The following is an 18,005-nucleotide window of genomic DNA, read 5'->3' on the forward strand; positions in this document are numbered from 1 at the left end:
TAAAATAATTTCAACACACATTTGTCTCGTAGATATTCCCAATTATGCGTGTGTTCACCCTTAACTCCATATTCTTTTATTTTTTTTAAATATTTTTGAGCTGCGTAAAACACCGTGCGTGTGTGTATACGTGCACATGCTTAAACACAGTTTCTGATAAACACGTTAATCCATCCTGAAGGTCTCAGTCTGGCACATGGATGGTCTGGCGGCGGCTCATGAGGCAGAGTTCATCTGCAGAGTTTATCTGCCTCATGGGTGGTTCATGGGTGAAGTCACATGACTTGCTATTTATACATAAATAGTGCAGCAGCGATATCGAAACTGCGGAAGGTCATCTGTCTGTCCCTGCGAGCAGACGGACGAGAGGAATTTTGGGTAGGACGTCTCACAGGTGACCCTGCAGCAGAGGGAAAGTTGAACCTTTTAACCTGCTCTTTCTGGAAGTCTGAAAGGCAAGTGTGACAGCAATAATGCAATCAACAAATCCTTCAATTTATGAATGAATTAGTAAAAGGTGAATGGACACTGATTGATTGTGATTCAATGAATGAATGAATGAATAAATGGGGAAAATGGCAAATGTATTGTCAGAAATAGTTGAAATAAAAACACCAAGCAGATTAACAGAAAGTTACACAGTTATTGTATAGTGTTTTACTGGTGTTGAAATTGTTTTTATAAACACCATATTCTTCACAATAATGCTTGTGTGAGCAGGTGTGTGTTTGTGTCTGACTCCTGAGCTGTCCCCTCTAGCCCGACAAAGTTTAATCTGATTTCTCCCTGCTTCTCTTGCTCACAACAACCAGGCCAGACTTGGCACAGTTTCCCCCCCTTGTGCCGTCATAATTCCAGATCTCGCGAACAAGCCCGGAGTGTGTAATCAACCCTGGGCCCTGTTTGTCGTGCCCTGCAGAGCTGAAATGTCACTTTGCTGTCTGTAGGCCTCGCAGCACAGACGGACAACCTGAGTGTGTGAGACTAGAGGGGGCTCAGGATTTGCTTGTGTGTAGGGGGGGGATTATAATGTACTTTTTTATTTGACAGCAGATGCAGAAGTAGTATTAAGTTACCACCTACCTCTGCTTGTTTCATATTCAAGAGCCAGAGGGAGTCTCAGGGCGGACACTAAGAGGCCATGTCGTCCCTCCTGCGCTGCATCTCCAGCTCCTCTGTCATTTTGTTCCAGAGAGGGGTCCGTCAGAGGATTCTTGGAAAGAGGCAATTCAGGACTTTCCCTGTGTTATGGGACCAAAAGGCCTCTAGAGGTAGGACATGTACAGCTCTATTAAAATCTTAACCTCACAATATTTTTCAGAGAGGATGGCCTGGGCTTTTTTGCATGCTTTTCTTTTGGTTTGGATTTCCTCTGAGTTGAGGAATGAGAGTTCACTCAAGGACACTCTCTCCCTCTGCTGAGAAGAGTGGAAAACTCCACAGATTATGAGCTGTTTGCAGCAGGTTTGCTAGAGATGTTCCCAAAATAGGGAGCACTGAAGTGAAGCAGGCCGTGGCTTTGCTCGCCGTAGGAGCTGCTAACATGTGAGAACATATGCGAGGTCAGTTAAAGGTGAAATGTAAAAGTTTAACTGCAGTCTGGCAGATTATGTTCACAGACATTTTGTTTATAGAGTCCGATTGCTGGGAAACTTGTCACCGAGTATTTGTGAGAGTTTTCCAAGTTACTGGGTGCTTTTTCTTAAAGTTTGAATTTTGAGCGTGGCTGTGTGGGAGTGTAGGCCTCTCTGTGTGTGCTGGCTCCGAGCCAATCACCTGCTAAAAATGTTTCCATGGTGGGGAGGTCACCATGCCGTGTATGGAGAGAAATGTGTAACCTGACACTGCTCCCAGCCACACAATCTCCGCTGTAGACGCATGCTCCCCTGTGTTTTTGCACAAAAAGATAAAGACACAAAAGCTCCCTTGTTTTTTTTTTAATTATAAAATTATGTTGTTTATTTTATTTTACCAGGAAGTCTCATTTCTTTCACAAGAGAGACCTGACCAAGTCGGCAGCCAAGTAAAATCAACCACGTCTCCAACACCACTTTCTTTATGAACCCTTAAACTCATCAATGGACATAAATGCTTCTAATTTTAGATCTTTTTGCAGATGATTTAATGCCCAAGGTGCATAATAGAAAAAAATCCCCAGAGCTGTAAAAACAGGGTACAATAAAAAACAGACTCTTGAAAGGGAATAACCAGTAACTATCAGAGCAGAGAACGGTACAGAGGTAAGCTGGAAATGAAATAAGTATCACTTTGTAGATAACAAAGATGTTGACTCGAGTTATTATGACTTGAACTCAAGTCACTGTTTTGATGACTTGACAGGAAACATATGTTTTTCAATGTTGCTCACATTAAAAAATGTTCACAGATCATTTAACGCCACATGGAACAACTGTTAACATAAAATATAATTATTTGTGACTTGACTCCCCTTAACAAAGAACTCTACTTGACTTGACCTGTCCAAGAAAAAATGACACGGGACTTGCTTAAGACCAAATGACTTGTGTCACATTTCTGATGAATAAAAATATATTTGTCTGCAAGTGGTCAAAGATGTCCAACCCACAAAATAATTGCATTTATAATGAAATTTAAATGATTCACTGAAGCAGGGTGCTGTAAAGTGCAGAAGGCTGTGTGTATATATAATATGTCCCCTAATCACCAACAGACTTGTGTTTTTATGTTCTGCACAGTCAACTTCTGGCTGTTTTGTGTGCTCAGGTGTGCTCTACAAGGACCTGGTGGTCGGGGTTCCTAAGGAGACCCTACAGAATGAGCGACGTGTGGCGTTGTCTCCTGCGGGGGTGGAGGCGCTGGTCAAGCAGGGCTTCGCGGTGCAGGTGGAGAGTGGAGCCGGAGAGGAATCCAAGTTTTCTGATCAGCAATACAAAGATGCTGGAGCAACCATCACTGACGTCAGCGGGGCGTTTGGATCAGACTTGGTCCTCAAGGTTTGTTCACAGCTGCTGTTTGTGCTGCTAAGACAACAATTCTGTGTATAGTTTGTTTGAGTCCAGATATTTTCATGTCACTTTTACTACATACTGCAGAGGCCTGTCAAAATGCACTATTGCATGAGGCATGCATATAATTGGGACATACTACTTAACATTTCGCTTGAACTTTGCCCCGTTTTCGCATATATCCATCGTGGTCCGTCATACAAAATGACCCCCTCAGTGGCTCAGTCAATGTGATGTATTTTCTGCTGCACAGAGGATTGTGGGTCAGAATAGCCAGAAAAGCACGCTGGCTGAGAAGGATCTATCTGATAGTCTCGCAGGCTACACGACACCCCTCCTTAGATGACTTCCAGGGTTAATGTATTAATTTGAACCCAAACTATAATCTTTTCCTCAACCTAACCAAATATTTTTTGTGCCTAAACCTATGTCAGTAGTTTTGGTGCCTAACCATAACCAAACGGCAACCTTTTCAAGTGCATGTTGTGTAATATTGTGCACCTGCAGATAGACCTTCCTGTGCTAGTTTGCATCCTGCAAAATGCAACTGTATTTTGCTGGCGTACTAAATTGTATGGAAGTATATACTTCTACTCGTAACATCCTGTTCTGCTGCAGGTTCGAGCCCCCAGTTTGAGTGAGGCAGACCTCCTGAAGCTGAACTCCACCTTGGTGAGCTTCATCTATCCAGCACAGAACCCAGAGCTCATGATGAAGCTGTCGGAGAGGCAGAGCAATGTGCTGGCCATGGACCAGGTGCCCAGAGTCACCATTGCACAAGGCTACGATGCACTCAGCTCCATGGCAAACATCGCTGGGTAAATTAAAAAAAAAAAAAAAAAAAAAAAATATATATATATATATATATATATATATATATATATATGAAGATTCATCTGTTCAGGAATATTAAGTTACAGTAAATATGACTTGAATGTTTGTTTTTGTAGGTACAAGGCCGTTGTTCTGGCTGCTAACAGCTTCGGCAGGTTCTTTACTGGTCAGATCACAGCTGCTGGAAAAGTACCCCCAGCTAAGGTATGAATATAATGCAAATCAACATGTTCCTTCAGCCTTTTCAATCAACCTCAGTGGATCCCACCTTGTAAAATGCTTCTGTTGCACACAGGTCCTGGTTATTGGAGGTGGAGTGGCTGGTTTGGCGGCAGCAGGTGCAGCCAAGTCAATGGGCGCCATAGTCCGAGGATTTGACACGAGGTATGAGCTGGAACATTGTGTCCTGGACTGAGTTTATGGTGGGTTTGATGATCACGACTTTGACAATAACCTGACTGTCTCTTTGCTTTCAGGCCAGCAGCTCTGGAGCAGTTTAAATCATTTGGAGCAGAGACTTTAGAGGTAGACCTCAAGGAGTCTGGCGAGGGAGTCGGAGGTTATGCCAAAGAGATGTCTCAGGAGTTCATTGACGCTGAGATGGCCCTTTTCGCCAAACAGTGCAAAGAGGTCGACATTCTCATCAGCACTGCCCTGATTCCAGGTCAGTGGCATTGATACCTTCTCCACACTAGTCTTTTATTTTCTGGTATTTAAAGCTGTATAAACCTTTCAACCCCCACAATTCACTGGCTGGATTTTCTTTTGTAAAAATTGCCAAAATTGCCCCATTTATTGTATCAGAAACTGGAAAATTTGAAATTATCGTCTGATTTTCAACAGTCCTTGAGTGAGTCACTTAGATTTGATTAGTTTTCCTGACAAATTGAGCTTTTTCTTTTTTTCCGTTTTATGATATATGGCAGTATAACTTTATTATACTGCACATAAGAAATGTTTTGGTTCTCCCTACTTTATATGTTGCAGTGAAAAATGAGTCCACAGTAAGTCAAATGTTACAGGAGAAACCATCACCCTGAAGCTGCTTCTTGTTCAGAGGGTTAATAATATTTGTTCCATAGTAACATTGAACCCACTGACGACCTCACATCTGTCGTTAAGCTCATTATTTTTATTCAAGTAGCCAAATGTGCTTTATAGATGAGACTCTGCTGCTCTCATCAATCCTTGTTGGCAGCTGTTCCAGCATTAACTTGGATAACTCTCCTGTAAGATTCCTGCCAACTACTGACAAAGTTTCAGATTGGCTGATGAAAATACAAAATTGATCACTGACCTTATTATATTTTTATTCTTATTATTATTTTCTCAGGAGCTGGTGGAGATTGACGGTCCCGTATTGTAAAAAGGATTATAAAAATGATTCCCATCTGTTTTTTATTATAAAATACACACTATGAAAGTATCAAAACCCTCAATCCAAGGAGAACACTGACCATATTCACAAACTATGTCTTTAAACAAGCCGCCAGCATTTCTGTAAGGTTGTGATGTCACTCGTCATGTCATCTTAGACATAGAGTGAATACAAATGTATTCAGATGGACAGTATGATCATTTTTGGACATTAAAGCTTGAAAACATGTTCTAACAGAAACTCAAACTACAGGTATGAACCTGAAAAGATGTTAAATATTAAAACTAACAAAGTCGGATCGCCAGCTGATTGTGCAAGTAGCTAATTAAATGCTAACACATGCCACAACAACTTCATTAGCTTGTTTTGATGATTTTTAAAGATATTTTTCTGCTTCCTGTACCCATGCAGGGAAGCGGGCTCCCATTCTGATCAAGAAGGAGTTTGTGGAGTCGATGAAGGATGGCTCTGTGGTGGTGGATCTGGCTGCTGAGGCAGGGGGCAACATCGAGACCACCAGGCCTGGAGAGCTGCACGTTCACAGGGTGATGTTATAAGAACATTAGAATCCCTTTGGAAGTCTTGTCTTGTCTTTATGTAAAATTCTTTATGTAAAATTTACTGATGGTGATGCCCCTTTTTTTGATAACTAGGGGGTCACACACATTGGCTACACAGACCTGCCCAGCCGCATGGCCACCCAGGCCAGCACTCTGTATTCAAACAACATACTGAAGCTGCTGAAGGCCATTAGCCCAGACAAGGAATACTTCCACTATGAGCCCAAAGACGAATTTGACTACGGAACACTTGACCATGTCATCCGAGGGACTCTTGTTATGAAGGTGGGTTTTTATTTGTTGTAACTGTCTACTGGCAGCCTCCGCCTCTGCTGGCATCCCTCCCTCTCGGCATAAGCTATCAGATCCTGTCATGCTAGGATACTGCGCCAAATGAGTACTAAAAACCCAATCCCAGCTGGGAATAGCTCATGCTGGATCCCAGCAAGAATGTTATGAACGTTTCAAAATATACTTTTCCAGGAATTTTGGCTTTGACACATTGTTTATGGCAGAGAAGGCATGCAACCTCAACAGGACATATCAGTTTACCCCTTGTTAAACTAAGCATTATTCAGGCCCCTTAAAAGAGAATTTATCTTCCAAAACCACTGGTAACTGGTTCGTGATTGCTGTTTGTTCAGTATAATCTCCTATGTGGTCCATGAGTTTGTATTTCAATTGCTCCCACCATCCAGGCGAGATCTCCCACAATGCAAGACTCTTAAGTCTTGATGTCTGTTTCTCACGCAAAACTCTGCAGACATCCTCTGTGTTCTCACACTCGTCCTCTCGTGTGTTTTCTAATGTGTCCAGGAAGGCCAGAACATTTTCCCAGCCCCCCTCCCCAAAACTGTCCCCCCACCACCGGTGAAACAGAAATCCGTCGCAGAGTTGGAAGCTGAGAAATCGGCGGAGGTCTCTCCCTTTAACCGCACCATGACCTCTGCTGGCGTCTACACTGCAGGTCAGACACGAATACACAGTATGCAGAAATATTCACAAGCATTTGGAACAATTTCATGAGCGATGAAGTTATTTTAGAAGTAATTTGGAAGAGTTATTTTCCCCACTTCTGAGAAAAAGGTCCTTTTCTACTAAAGGAAAAGAAAAACCAATGCCATTGCTTTTATATAGTAAAATGATTTTGTTTTGTTTGGCCTAGGTTATTCATAATTGCTTAAAAAACTGATAAAGCTTTCCTATCATTTCTTTCCTTGGTGATACATTTTGTTTCAATTTTATATATTGTGCAACAATATTTAACATCAACTTCTTTGTTAATTATTTGAGTACATTCTCTAGCAAATATGACAAAGATTTGGACTATTTGAGGTTCTAAAAATGTGAAGATTGGCTGATTTTCCTTCTCTCACATCATAACAAGCATCTTTGATTGCACATAAAATTGTATTGGAAAATTTCACCTCAGGGAAATTATTTTCTGATGTTTTATTGACCAAAAGATGAATTGTTTAATCGTGAATATAATCTGCACATTAAACGATCATAAAAAAGAATGATTAGTTGCAGCCCCAGTTCCAAACGATGTAATTTGGAATCTTTTTTTGCATTTTTTCAAAATTAGTTTTATCGCTAAAAGAACTGAGATCACCAGATCCTAATGGGACTTTGTAGACTGCATAATTGGGCACAGTGGGGAGCACATTTTTGGTAAAGTTCTTTGAAGTTTCAGAGAAACAATGAATCATCACACTTGCATAACCTGTTATGAACATTGAAATGTTTGTTTTTTTCAGTCCATTTTTTAGCCATTAATAGAAATTGAAACAGAACAGACAGGCGTACAAACTTAAACTGCTCTCTCTCTGTAGGTGTGTCCACCTGTCTGGCTCTGGGCATCATTTCCCCCAACGCGGCCTTTACTCAGATGGTCACCACCTTCGGCTTGGCTGGGATTGTGGGATACCACACTGTGTGGGGCGTGACCCCCGCTCTGCACTCCCCCCTCATGTCTGTCACCAACGCCATCTCAGGTCACGAGTCAATATAAGATGGTTACAGCCACATTAACAAACCCGGTATAGGTGTATTTTTTATTTTTTTAAAGTTCTGTCTGTCCTCTCTGGCAGGTCTGACAGCTGTTGGTGGTCTGGTGCTAATGGGTGGAGGTCTCACACCCTCCTCTCTGCCTGAGGGTCTTGCTCTTGCTGCCGCCTTTGTTTCCTCCATCAACATTGCCGGTCTGACGTTCAACACAGAAATAAAAAACAGAAAACAGAGATTTGTTGTGTGCCCAATCAAATGATAAAAGTTGTTTTTGTTCCATGTATGTGCAGGCGGTTTCCTGATCACCCAGAGGATGTTGGACATGTTCAAACGTCCCACTGACCCTCCAGAGTACAACTACCTGTACCTGCTGCCTGGGACGGCATTTGTAGGGGGATATGGAGCATCACTGGCTGCTGGATACAGCATTGAGCAGGTTACAGGATATAAATTGCTTCATTGCAGCCACATTTGTTCTCATTAATAGTATATACAAGTACCTTGTGTTAAAGAGATGGTTTCGATTTATTAAAGTGGGGTTGTATGATGAACTAAGTTATAGTCTGTATTATTTGCAGTAATACAGATTATCAAACAGACCCACAGTTTTGAGAACGCTATATTTACAATATTTTATCCACTCTACCATGTCATCACAGCCCTTTCTGTTGGGGAACTAAAGCCTCTTCATCTCTGAAACATGTTTTCATTGACACATTTCATTGTGTTTAATTGACTCCCTTTTATACTCTGTTTTTGAGAAGTCTGTCTTTGTTTTTTTGGGTTGCTTCACAGTAAAGGCAGAATGCCCAGGTCATTTTAAAGTATCCTGTTGCAGACTAGATTATCTGAGGCCTGAAAACTGAGCCAAGATGTGAAGCAGCAGTTTAGTAGTTACTCTCAGATCACTTGAAATAAAATATGCTACAAGGTTATTATGGAATTTTTACCCAATGATGACAAAGAAACTGCCTACCCCAGCTTTAACTATTTAATCGACTGTCAGAATAGTATCTTTTCTGATGGTCTGATGATTGTCTAATTGAGTAATTATTTCAGCTCTGAGTATTTTGATTAAACCTTTATTCATACCTTTAACTTTGCTGTGTCTGTGCCACATAAGTAATTGTGACTTGTGTTTTTTTATCTCAGATGATGTACCTGGGCTCAGGCTTGTGCTGTGTCGGGGCGCTGGCAGGCCTCTCTGCCCAGGGCACCAGTCGTCTGGGGAACACCCTGGGCATGATGGGAGTGGCAGGGGGCATCGCAGCCACCCTCGGTGCCCTCAAACCCTCACCAGAGCTGCTGTCTCAGATGTCTCTGGCCATGGCCACGGGAGGAACCCTGGGTCGGTAACTCCTGCTTTTATAGCTTCTATAACTGAAATACACATGATGATGGACAGGCTGCAGAAATCCCACTCTGGCACTGATTAACGTCAACTTTATCTTAATTTAGTTTCAGACTAGACCTTTTATTGTCTGTCACCATCTAAAGCCCCCAGGAAGCACACTGTCGTATCATGACAAGGAGGCTCACTACCAGCAAAGCATCTCTGGGTTTCAGTCTCCATTTAAAAGAAACAAAATAGAGCGCGGGCACGGTTCCTTTTGAAGTCCAACTGTTTGTTTAGAAATCTAAAAGACCACCATGAATGAGTAACATGTTATTAACTTTGCGTGCGACTCCTCCGCTCTTTGAAGAGTGTGAATTTTTTGCTAATTCATAACAGAACATCAATCATCCTGTCCAGACCCAGAGATGAGTGGACTTCGTCATCATGTGTGAATGTTGTACATGTTAATAGTAATTCAAGAAAGCGGGATGATGAATGATGTTTAAATCAACATGCACACACGCACAGGCAGCAGAGCATGAGGGTTTACTCGATGTCAAATTAGTGATCCACTGTTTTCTAGAAAACACACTTAAATACTTAGGACTCATTAACTTGGCTTTGAAGATCAGACTCTGTTAAGACTGAAGTTACTGAAAGCAGGTGTTTGCCTTTTAACCATTTTTTTTTTTTTTTTTTTTTTTTTTTTTTTTTTTACCTTAATGTTTTTACTCTTTTGTATTCAAACGCAGCCAATGTGCATGAGAAGTTTGGTGTCTGGTGCCTGACTCATCCAGACAAACTCAAAGATTTACTGAAATCTGTCATTTGTCTGGTCTTCTTATCTCAGGTCTGACCATTGCCAAGCGTATTGAAATCTCAGACTTACCGCAGCTCGTGGCAGCCTTCCACAGCCTCGTGGGGCTGGCAGCTGTTTTCACCTGCGTTGCCGAGTTTATGATTGAGTATCCCCACCTGGACGCTCACCCAGCCGCTGGTGTGCTCAAGACTGTGGCGTATCTGGGAACCTACATCGGAGGCGTCACGTTTAGCGGCTCACTCGTGGCCTACGGCAAGCTTCAAGGTAATGCACTATACTTGCGCTACAAATCATGCTGCTAAAATCTTCTGTCCCGATATATAGGTTCTTTCTAGTCTGGAAACCAGTAGAATCTGCAGAGCTCATGTTTTATGTGTCTGGTCCGTCTCACATTCAGACAGCTTTGCAACCTCCCTGGTCCTTTCCAGGCCATTTACCACTGTTTTCCCTCTCATACTTGGTGGAATTTATAGAGTGACATCCAGCGCAACTCACAAAACTCAGATCAAACTGTCAAACTAGGCAGCCCTGATCAAATGAATCAAGACACTGTTGTTGCATTGCATGTTTCTGGCCTCAGATCAACATTAAATTTACTGTTTATTATTTGAGAAAGTTCGTTTTTCCTGCCTGAAACCAAGCCCTGCCCCCACCTGCACATGTCACTCTGCGCTACGTCACACACTTTATAAAAAGCCTCTGAATAGACTCTCAACCAAGTCATATTACAATGCCTCTTGGAAAATTGAAAATGACTAATATTTGTGATTTAGACTTGCAATGCCAGGCAAGGTCACTCCATAGCATGATAATGATATATCACAATATAACATGTCTCCTGGTAATTCATAAATAATAGTCTATACTATCGTCTTTTTGAAATAAAATATTTTTGTATACACCATACTCCATGTTAGAGCCGACTATAATCTGATTTTTGAGACGGCTACTATTTTTGTAATTTGTACAGTATCTGATACAGTGAATTTTTGATCCAGTTATGTCAGTTATGAAAATAGACCTTTTCTATGTGGATTGGTTATTTATTAAGGTATTTATTTAAAAAGGAGCTTTTTAAGTATCTTAAAATTTTAGGATAAGTATATTTACTTTTTATTATACACATAATGCATTAACCTACATTCCAAACTAATTATATAAATGAAAACTGAGAAAAACAAATAACTAAATCAACATGAGTATTGTATGTTCAGTATCATTTAATTTCTGATTATAATGAAGAATGAATAAATCATTTCAAACATCTTTTAGGAAAAAAAAAGAGATTGGTACACATCAAGGATTGCTTGTTCCGCTTGTGTATATAAGACATTTTTCTATTGTTTTGACAATATATAGTGTCATATCTCCCAGCCCTACATAAATACATGTATTTTATGTGTGTGACCTGTGGTAAAGTCTGCAGAATATGTCCTTTAGTGTCTGATCATTGTTCTTCATTTGACTCAGACACTAATATCTATATAAACACACTGAGCTCCATGTCCTCTGGCACTGATTGTCTCTTTCATCTAGTTAAAGCCAAAGATCCTCTGGTAGATCCAGGCCTGCACTGTGGGGGGGGGTTGTGTGCATGTGTCAGCAGTCACTAATTTACATGCCACTGTGACTGATCAAGAGGAACACATGAGAAGCTTTCTGGTAATTTGTTATGGGTAGTGGCTGCATGGCTGTGGTTGTTGGCGGGCGGTGGTCTGATTTGTGGATGGGACAGGCTGATTAGAGGCCTCCACAGAGAAGTCAGGGTTCAAAGACACTCGACACTGCTGAAGAGAAAAGTGTGTTTATATGTTTTATCTTGTCAAATGATTCCCCAGCTTCACAAAAAGAGTGACAATCATTTCTGGCTTCTCTGAATATGTTTGTTGGAAATGATTTTCGGTTGTAGGCGTCCTGGACTCCGCCCCTCTGCTGTTGCCGGGAAGACACATGCTGAATGCCGGTCTGATGGCGGCGTCAATGGGAGGCATGGTGCCCTTCATGCTAAGTTCCAGCTACGGCACTGGCATGGGGTGTCTGGTGGGAGTGTCTGGCCTTTCCACGATTATGGTGAGTTTCAACGTTAACTAAGCTGAGAGCATTCATTCATTATCCTTAACCACTTATTCGCACTCGGATCGTGGGGAGCTGGAGCCGATCCCCGCTGACATTGGGCGAGAGGCGGGTACACCCTGGACAGGTCATCAGACTTTCACAGGGCTGACATATAGAGACAGACAATCACGCTTATTTCACACCTATGGGCAATTTAGAGTCACCAATTAAACCTAAGTGCATGTTTTTGGACTGTGGGAGGAAGTCGGAGTACCCAAAGAGATCCCACACTGACACGGGGAGAACATGCAAACTCCACACAGAACCCTCTTGCTGTGAGGCAAGAGTGCCAACCACGACACCATCGTGTAGCCCTAAGCTGAGAGCAGGTGAAGCAAAAACATACTGATGATCTCTTTTTTTTTTTTTTGAAAGGTCAAGTCTGAAATGTTTCTTGCACTACAGCCGCTTCATTTGCAACACCAGGGTACATTTACTTAACACTACAATTGCAGAAGATTGCACAGTCAAGACTCTTTAACCTACTTTTGTTTTTTATGGATTGAGTGGTGAACAAAAAAATAAGCGAGACATTCACGATGTGCAACTTCTCTGTCAGTAAAAATATCTTGGAATATGCTGGAATTTAAATCTGTCAGCAAAAAAAAAAGAGAGACTTTTTGTTGCCTTTATTTGGTATCATTAAACCGCAGCAGTTCATGCAGTCTTTAGTTTTTACAGAATGATCATCTTTTCAGCTTTGAGAATGTAATAATAAAACGTATGATATGATTATGTCATAGCATATAATTGTAATTCTTAGGCACAGTGTTCTATAAATGCCAAACTTTTGTTTTCATGTACTTTTATTAGAAATTTATTTTACATTTATAGAGTTGGAACTGTTTTGGGTTTTTTTTTGTTGAAACAATAGTGATGTCAGATTTGGTTTGATCAGAGCAATAGTTTACCCATATTTATTCAATATCCTCCATTGAAGTTCAGAATGTTTCTCTTTCTTGTTTTTGTCAGTTGTGGTACTGTTTTTGGCAATTTTACCTCCTGGAGACTCCAGTGAAGCCTTGAAATTGCTTTAAGCCCCAAATCTGACAAAATAACCTATTAAAAGTTGTTTTTATTAGTGCCTACAAGGCAGTCATTCTTTTGAAATACATTAACTAAATGATGTCACTTATAGCTAATGTTAATACCTCGTCAGTGACTTATAAAAATTAAAATTATAATGGTTAAATCATAATAGGAGATGGTATATATGTATAAACCCTTGCTGCATCACAAACAAGTTGATTATAATTAGCTTAAATGGATCAAATAACTCTGTTTTTAATTAACTTCTCCAACCCCCCCACAGGGTGTCACCCTGACAGCAGCCATCGGCGGCGCTGATATGCCCGTGGTCATCACCGTGTTGAACAGCTACTCTGGATGGGCGCTCTGTGCTGAAGGCTTCTTGTTAGAGAACAATCTGATGACTATTGTCGGAGCTCTGATTGGCTCCTCTGGTGCCATCCTCTCTTACATCATGTGTGTGGTGAGTAGACACATGCACACGCACACGCGCACACACACACACACACACACGCATGCATATTTCCAGCCACATGTGTGAACTTGTATACACACGTGGCTCGGGTCATTGTCCTGAGTTATTGTTCTCTTCCAAGGCTATGAACCGCTCCCTGCCTAATGTGATCCTGGGTGGGTACGGCACCACCTCCACAGCGGGCGGTAAGCCCATGGAGATTGTTGGGACTCACACTGAAGTCAACGTGGACCAGACCATCGACATCATCAAGGAGGCCAGCAGCATCATCATAACACCAGGTACACACTGTACACACAATACATTGTGAGACTACTGGGTATTTATGAGGATTTATTTTTTTTACTTTGTGGCAAAAATAAACATTAACTCACTTGCTGAGGGTAAAAATAGATTCTACTAAAAATGATTTTACCTGCTAAAAAATATCGCTATATTTTGCCTTTATAAATATCATGCTTCCTGTGATTTGGATATTGCACTAGTCCATAAGTAAGTATGGATACAATTTTGATTAATTCTGCAGCCCTAGTCCTCGTAGCATTTGGCTTTTTAAAACCTTTTTTTATTTATCTGCATTCATATTATAGAGATTAGCCTGAAAATGGCTTCAAAAGTGATAAAGTCGCTAATCAGTGTGTAAACAATGACTGGCGAATAGAAGAGGAAGCCTTAGCCAGAAATCTGTCATCTGGTTATCCACTGGCTCCACGAGAACCCCAGAAATATTGACTGTTGCCCCCAGAGGCTGAATAGTTGACGGGTTCCAAGATCGTCTTTTGTCAAGTTCCTTTTTGTCATTTTAGTCAAATCAAAGACACATTTGACCAGATATTGGTGGTCATTTTTAACCATACACACATACATATAGTACAGTAGCCAAAGTTTACCCAAAGAGACATTCTTGAAAAAGACCAGAACTTTTGGAAAGAAGGGTGTAGAAAGAGATTTGGGTTGACATCAGAGACTAAGGTAGAGCACAAGTTAAATATCAGATTCTTTCATCCCTGGACAGATGGATCCCCCTCTGCACTCCATCTGCAGCTTTTCAGTCTGTCTGGATCAATAACCTCAACGATCTTTCTGATCTGATTAACTTCATCTGACAAAAAAGGCTCAGAACACTCTGCCAAACGGGATCAAAAAATGTTTTGCAGCAGGTCTGGAAGTTAGAAGTTCTCACAAGGCGTTCGGGTTGATTGATATGGCAGTAATTAATTAAACTCAGAATTTTGGAGCATGGTAACCACAAGAGGGAGCAGTTTGTCCACAAATGATGCCACAGCCACCTGGACTCTTAAAGCAAATAAAGTGAGCGTGTAATGTGTGTCAGCAAAAAGTAAAGGATGATGGATTTTATTTTTTTGCGTGAGATCTGAGAAGACCACATCCTGACTTATTAAATAGAAAAACCCAGGCTTGTCCGACAACTGAGTGGCCCGAGGAAGAAGAACCACTCTGAATAACTCGGATACTTGGATTGCTGTTTTCCAGTGGCTCCAAACCAACGCAAGGACAGCTGTGTGGTCCAACATGCTGGTTTGATTAGAGAAACAGTGAAAAGTCATAAGAGCTATTGAGTCCAGACTTGAGATTTCTCCATGTGCTGTCAACAACAAAGCACGGCAGTGAGGAAACAGAAGGCTCCAGTTGTCTGGGGAATTAGAAGATGCGGGTTACGGGCGACTGGCTTCAAAAAACTCGATTAGGGGTAATGCTGAACTCTACAAGGTACCTGACCACTGGGTTAAATGGGGGTTAGGCAGACACAGGGAAAGGAGTTCTTTGCACGCAGGGGACCCAAATGCACACCACACATGTAAAAGGTTTCAGAAGAAAAATGTCTCTCAGACCGATGAACCGCTATGATTTAATACAGAGGAGACTTGTGGTGGAAGAGGACAGGGAGAGGGGGACAAAAGGGAGAATGAAGGGTAGAGAAATCACTGGTTTTATTGTTTGTCGAACCCCTGTGGATTGCTGTACTTTCATATAAAAATGAACAATAACTGTGACCAATGCTCATTCATTCCAATAGGGCCATAAACACAAAACCAGCATAGGAAACGCTGTTGGATAATAAACTCAAGCAACCGAGGAGGCATTACAAAATCTCCAGATGCTAGTAAAACAGAGCTGATTGTATTTTAAGATTAAGACGACAATTTCTTAGGCTATTGCATGTTAATTCTCTGTTTGTTTCTGTGCTTAGGTTGGGGTCTGTGTGCAGCAAAAGCCCAGTATCCCATTGCAGACATGGTGAAGATGCTGAAGGAGCAGGGCAAGAGTGTCAGGTGAATGTCTGCTCTTCATCTCCTCGACAGAAAATATTACTGCTGCTTCTGTCTTCAGTGGATTCACCCTGAGGGAGTTTTTAAAAATCTTCATAGTTATTTTAACTAAAAAAAAAAAACAACTCCTTTCCAACACCTGATATATATTTGATACACATCATCATTACGATGTTATGAAGCAGGGAGTTTAGGATTTGATGAGCACTAACAATTAACATTTGGTCTCCGACAGGTTTGGTATCCACCCAGTGGCTGGTCGTATGCCTGGCCAGCTGAACGTCCTCTTGGCTGAGGCTGGTGTTCCCTATGATGTGGTCCTGGAGATGGATGAGATCAATGATGACTTCCCAGGTAAAATAAAAAAACACAGATACTTATCGTAGCGGACAGATTAAACGGGCAGATTAAGTATTATATTATTAATTTCACTGAGCCAACACTTACACACTACACTAACATTGTATACATTTTCATTTATGCAAGTTTACAAATTTCTGTTTTCTGTAGTAGATAGTGGATTTAGAAATGAGGAGATGCTGCTAAAATTCTATTTTTATTTTTGATGACCCAATGATGTTTTTTAATTTTATAGTTAGTTTAAAAAAAATGAAGTGCAGACGGAGTGCAGATTGACTTAAGCACACAGACAGTTCGGATAAGAACAGAATTAAATAAATGCAGCAATTTTGCATTGTAAATTGTTGTTTTTTAACAGATGCAAAAAAACCAACAACATATCAACATTTGGCCACCCTGTTCTCTAAATATCAGCATTTCGGTCGACCATTAGTTACTCTTCAGCCAAAGTGACAACTCTGGCAGGATAATAATACAAGATCAATTATGTGTAATAATCTCATCCCTCCATCCGCACTTGGAGCAGTCTTGTGTTGTGTCTGATATTTAGACGTGCCGTGTTATCAGGCAACAGTCTTGTTTTCTTAGCAACCAGGCATGCAGTCTGACACACATGGTTCTGTTTATGACTGAGGGAGATAAGTGTGGTGCCGGGGAACCCAATAACATTTATGTGGACAATTGCAGAGCATTTTGCCAGCGGTTTGTCTGTCTCGTGTGTAAATGTGTAAACATCTGTGTCCCACAGAGACCGACTTGACTCTGGTCATTGGAGCAAATGACACAGTCAATTCTGCAGCACAGGAAGATCCCAACTCTATAATTGCTGGCATGCCTGTCCTGGAGGTGTGGAAGTCCAAACAGGTTGGTTAATCTTTTATTAATTACATTTGATTTGTATTGCTTCAGCAGCAATATCACTCTTATTTTAGATGTGGTACATAAGGTGATAATTTGACTTATTTAAACTTCACTCCAGGTGATCGTAATGAAGCGTACCTTGGGCGTGGGCTATGCTGCAGTAGATAACCCCATTTTCTACAAGCCCAACACATCCATGTTGCTGGGAGATGCCAAGAAGACATGCGACAGCCTGCAGGCAAAGATCAGGGAGACCTTCTACTAGAGATGCCTCATTAGCTCACCATCATGGACTGTAGTTCTCACGCACAGAGGCAGGTTGACAGACTGCATTTCCAGCATTAGTTTTCAGGATATATATATATATTTGGAGAACAGATTTATTTGGTCTGCAACAAATGTGATTCTATTACAAAGATGCCCAAGATAAATGATTTTTTTGAAAATAAGGGACATAAATAACTAACAGAAATGTGTACTGAAGTGATTTGTAAATAAATATATTTAAACTTATACGAAGTCCATTTCTTTGCACATTACACAATATATGAAGATTTAAATAGGCAAATCATACTCACTTTAGATGGATTTAAGTCTCACACCAAAATGTCAAGCATGCTTTTCTTTATATTTAACTCTGTCTTGGTCTTTTCTTTAATTCAAAATATATTCAATGCTATTACCCATTTTATTTTAAAAATGTCCTTATTCAGTAGATCAGCCTGTTCTTCAGGATGAACCGCTCCGATGAACTCCAGTATCCCACATTCATTCTTTCATTATTCTTAACACACCAGGTACACCCTGGACAGGTCGCCAGACTGTCATTTGGCAGAGACAAACAACCATTCATGCTCACATTCACACCACTGGACAATTTAGAGTCACCAATTAAACCTAAGTGAATGTTTTTGGACTGTGGGAGGAAGCCGGAGTACCAGGAGAGAAC

At 41.0% G+C, this 18,005-nt stretch overlaps 1 protein-coding gene across 3 annotated transcripts; it reads left to right on the top strand.

Moving 5' to 3' along the window:
* Positions 1-365: 365 nt before the first annotated feature.
* LOC131987968 (NAD(P) transhydrogenase, mitochondrial-like) lies at positions 366-17,569 on the top strand. 3 transcript variants are annotated; one of them, XM_059352937.1, is made up of 22 exons: positions 366-517; positions 1,106-1,271; positions 2,746-2,975; positions 3,606-3,805; positions 3,938-4,025; positions 4,117-4,205; positions 4,298-4,485; positions 5,611-5,744; positions 5,853-6,044; positions 6,576-6,726; positions 7,595-7,756; positions 7,853-7,963; positions 8,060-8,205; positions 8,922-9,117; positions 9,956-10,189; positions 11,835-11,995; positions 13,353-13,532; positions 13,666-13,825; positions 15,757-15,838; positions 16,071-16,189; positions 16,944-17,059; positions 17,175-17,569. In XM_059352937.1, exons 2-22 carry the CDS (start codon positions 1,142-1,144, stop codon positions 17,319-17,321), a joined length of 3,216 nt encoding a protein of 1,071 aa, XP_059208920.1. In that variant the 5' UTR covers positions 366-517; positions 1,106-1,141; the 3' UTR covers positions 17,322-17,569. The 3 variants fall into 3 exon arrangements, with proteins under 3 accessions (XP_059208920.1, XP_059208906.1, XP_059208914.1); XM_059352923.1 differs by lacking the exon at positions 366-517 and adding an exon at positions 571-978; XM_059352931.1 differs by lacking the exon at positions 366-517 and adding an exon at positions 571-974.
* Positions 17,570-18,005: the final 436 nt, after the last annotated feature.

The sequence above is a fragment of the Centropristis striata genome, chromosome 2 (assembly GCF_030273125.1).
Source record: "Centropristis striata isolate RG_2023a ecotype Rhode Island chromosome 2, C.striata_1.0, whole genome shotgun sequence".
Lineage (NCBI taxonomy): Eukaryota > Metazoa > Chordata > Actinopteri > Perciformes > Serranidae > Centropristis > Centropristis striata.

Coding starts and splice junctions, on each gene's coding strand:
- LOC131987968 (XM_059352937.1), top strand. CDS start 1,142: ATGTCGTCCCTCCTGCGCTGCATCTCCAGCTCCTCTGTCATTTTGTTC. Junction 7,964..8,059: donor TTCCTCCATCAACATTGCCG/GTCTGACGTTCA, acceptor ATGTATGTGCAG/GCGGTTTCCTGATCACCCAG. Junction 9,118..9,955: donor GGCCACGGGAGGAACCCTGG/GTCGGTAACTCC, acceptor TTCTTATCTCAG/GTCTGACCATTGCCAAGCGT.